At 56.8% G+C, this 3,448-nt stretch overlaps 1 protein-coding gene across 1 annotated transcript; it reads left to right on the top strand.

The window, feature by feature from the left end:
- Positions 1-251: 251 nt before the first annotated feature.
- VDAG_01757 (uncharacterized protein) lies at positions 252-2,208 on the top strand (the record flags this gene model as incomplete). The annotated part of the gene is made up of 3 exons (XM_009657786.1): positions 252-1,786; positions 1,937-2,021; positions 2,122-2,208. 3 exons carry the CDS (start codon positions 252-254, stop codon positions 2,206-2,208), a joined length of 1,707 nt encoding a protein of 568 aa, XP_009656081.1.
- Between the last annotated feature and the right edge of the window lie 1,240 nt (positions 2,209-3,448).

Below are 3,448 nucleotides of genomic sequence, written 5' to 3'. Positions count from 1 at the left end.
TCAATGTCAAGTATGGTGGTACAACATGATGTAAGGCACTGCGATTGGTTGATGTGCTTTCATGCTCAATATTTCCATCTTGGCCTCGCCAGAAATGGACCAATATCACAACTTTATCACGCACCGATCTCCTCGTGATGCTTTGGGACACAATCAGTCTGAGGGTATAAAACCAAAGGTCTGATTAAGTTCAGGCTCGTCGCCGGGTGTCTTTTGCCCGTTCACCAAGCACACCTCATCAGTTTTAGAAAATGGATCTCTCCAACGCAGCCTCGTCCTGGATCGGAACGATTGCGACCGCCATAGGGCTGGGATCGCTCATTGCCCAGGGAAACGTGATTCAGGAACGGATTGATCCCTATTCTCCCTTTCGGGGCACGGCGGTCTTGGGTACATGGACAAGTCGCCAAGCGTCGAAAGCGTGGTACAGCCTCCGGCCTCCTATCCTCGTTGGCCCTGTCATCACAGCAACTCTCGCGCAAGGCTTTTGCGGTCGGCAATCCGTCTTTTTGTCCCGTAGGCCCGGTCCTTCGCATGGCACCGCGTCTTGGGCTGTCGTGATGGGCATCTTTCACCCGCAAGCGGTGGAGCACCGTTTCGAAATAAGCCCCATCGCAACCCTGTTACCGGTCGCCAAACGATCCCAAGGTCCTGAAGACGGCACGCGTCGCCAGGTTTCCGGCCAAGACGGACGGAGCGATGTGGTGGGCACATCCAAAGTCGCGAGCACCTGGTCAAACACCCCCACGCAACGCCTCACACTCCATCGGTCTGCGGCCTGTGCCGCAATCTCGCGAACGACGCTCATCGTTATGCTCGCAATGACAAATGCCCGCGAGGGCTTCCGCCATGTCGGCGCAGCAGGCTACCGGGCCTCTTATCCGTCGTATGGAGGGTTGTGGACGATCGAGTGGCCCATTGGCGACCTGGCCATCGTCAGGCTGTCCCCCCACGATATCCTGGCCGCGCCAGGGTCGGACCCCTATCCGCCCCTGCTACACGTGCGAGTAGACTGCTGCGTAGAAATGATGGCAGGAATCCTCAAGAACCGAAAAGGCCTCTGCGTAGCCTTTCCCGGCCGCAAAAGCTCAAGCGCGGTGCTTCGCTTTCAGAAGAACGGATATGCAGGCGCGCATGGCAGCCGCCACTTGTACAACATGGCAGGCGGGGTCGTGTATCCAGTCGACCTGCTCGCTCGGATAGACACGCCATATCCGTTCCCGACAACCGAGTCCGAGGGCACTGTCCACATTGAAGTCCCCAGCCTAGAGCAGGGCAGATCTGTGTGGATGTCGATACCGCCGCTGGAGAGGGGTATCCTGGTGCAGGCCATGGACTCGATCCCCTGGAACACACTGTCGTGGTCCCTGCACCGTGGCATGCGGGATATCATTCTCGGCTTCGGAAAGCCGTGTATGGATTTGCATCGGGCCCAGCTGGCCGACATGCTTCGACAGACGGTGAAGGAGGAAAGCAAGACACTCGTGGCGCGAGGATGGGCATCTGACATGGTTCTACATCACATGCCTGATGTTGTTCATTCGACAGTTATGGCCGGGCGCGGCGACAGTGGTGATGCCGTTCGAGCCGTCGTCGATACGGCCTACCTTCTTGTTCATGCAGCCTGCAACCTTGATGAAACACATTTCTGGCGAGATGCCGATACCGCGAGCTCTCTCGCTGATGGGGCGCAAGAATGGGCTGTGCTTCCACTCTCTACGGATACAATCGTTGCCCTGACTAAGTTTATGGTTATTGAATGGAGTCAAGAGATGGACTATCAGATGTATCACGACTTGCCTATGACTTTATTGATTGCTTCATAGTGCAGCGTAGTATAGTGCACAGGGACTGTGAGAATAATCAGGCGTTGTCGTTGGTAGCTCAGCAGTAGCCACTGTACATGATGGCTGAAGCGCCCCAAATGATTGACCAGGCTCGACTATCAGTATCGACGGTGTACGCTTTGGGTTCACAAGTTCATCATCCTTTTGAACACGAGAACGACCTCAGGTACAACGGTACGTACTGCGTGCTCCAGATATAATGGTAGAGTTGGCTTCTGGGCCAGTCATGTGATAACACTTGATAGCAATATGTTAGACAAAATCCTTCAAATAGGCAGTCGAGCCGGCGGCTCTTGGCTTCAAAGTACCTCGGACCGTTCGTGATCAGAGAGATGGTCAGTCACAAGGGTCAACCGAGTAAAGGGCACATGTCTTGTTGCTATCAGCTATTAATATTACACCATCCAACCAGCCAGGGTATCGTTGTGCATCTTCTGTGCCACAGTCAACTGTTAACAAAACCGGAGGAGGGCGGCCAGTAAAGCCAAAAACCCCCACTCGCGATTGCCGTCTCTTTTCCAGACCAAAAACCTCCCATGCAAAATATATCGTTCGTAAGGATCGTAAGAATGGTATTATGTGTTCACATTGTTTGTTGGCGATTGTATGTGAGAGAGATATGTGACAAAAGTCTACAGGTGCCACCGCCCTCTCAGGACGGCGCCAATGTGTTTGTGCGTGTGCGGGGGATTGACAAGATAAGAAAATGGAGTGCGGTGCGCTTTACATAGCGACCATGAGGGCCATGATGGCCATGACAGCTCCAACGCCAGCGGAGACCTTGCCGGCGCCGGCCTCAACGGGGACCTGGCCAGAGGGGGCAGGGGTGGGGATGATACCGCCAGTGCCGGCGGGGGCAGAGGGAGCAACAATGAGAGTGGGCTCCGCAGGGGCACCGGGGGTCTCAACGATGGGGACGGCGGTGGGGGCGACGGGAACGACGTCATTGCCACCGGCAGGGGTGGTGAAGTCGACCTTGGGGACCTCGATGGTGGACTTGATGACGGTGGTCGTGGAGGAGCCCTCGATGGTGGTGCCGTCGGTGACGCAGGGGACGACAGTGGTGGCGTCAAGAGTGATGGTGGTGTAGTGAGCACCGGAGGTGGCGGTGGGGACAACGGTGATGACCGTGTTGATACGCTCGGCATCGGTGACGATGGCGGGGTTCTCCTTGACGTGACCGGCGCAGACACCCTGGAAGAACTTGGTGGCCTCAGAGATGATGTCGTCAGATTCACCGTGGGCGTAGATGCAGGAGAAGATGTTCTCAACGAAGGCGACGTCAGGGCAGTAGCAGGTCGTGTCGGTGTTGTCCTGGCAGCCGACAGAGAAGATCCAGGTGTTCAGGCACTTGGGGACGACGTCAGGGCAGGGGAGGGACTCGATGGGGGTCTCGGGGACGGTGCTGGAGGGCACAGCGACGGCGGAAGAGACCGTGACCTCGGGCTGCTCAGGCTTGACGGCAGTGGGGGTGGGGGTGGTGATGATGGTCTCCGTGACGTCGCAGACAGTGGTGGTCTGGGGAATGGTGACGGTGACGACAACGGGGGTCTCAGCACCGCCGCACTCAGGCTTCTCGGGGCCGCAGTCGGTGACAGTCT

The sequence above is a fragment of the Verticillium dahliae genome, genomic scaffold (assembly GCF_000150675.1).
Source record: "Verticillium dahliae VdLs.17 supercont1.3 genomic scaffold, whole genome shotgun sequence".
NCBI lineage: Eukaryota > Fungi > Ascomycota > Sordariomycetes > Glomerellales > Plectosphaerellaceae > Verticillium > Verticillium dahliae.
This window is presented reverse-complemented; position numbering and strand designations above follow the sequence as displayed.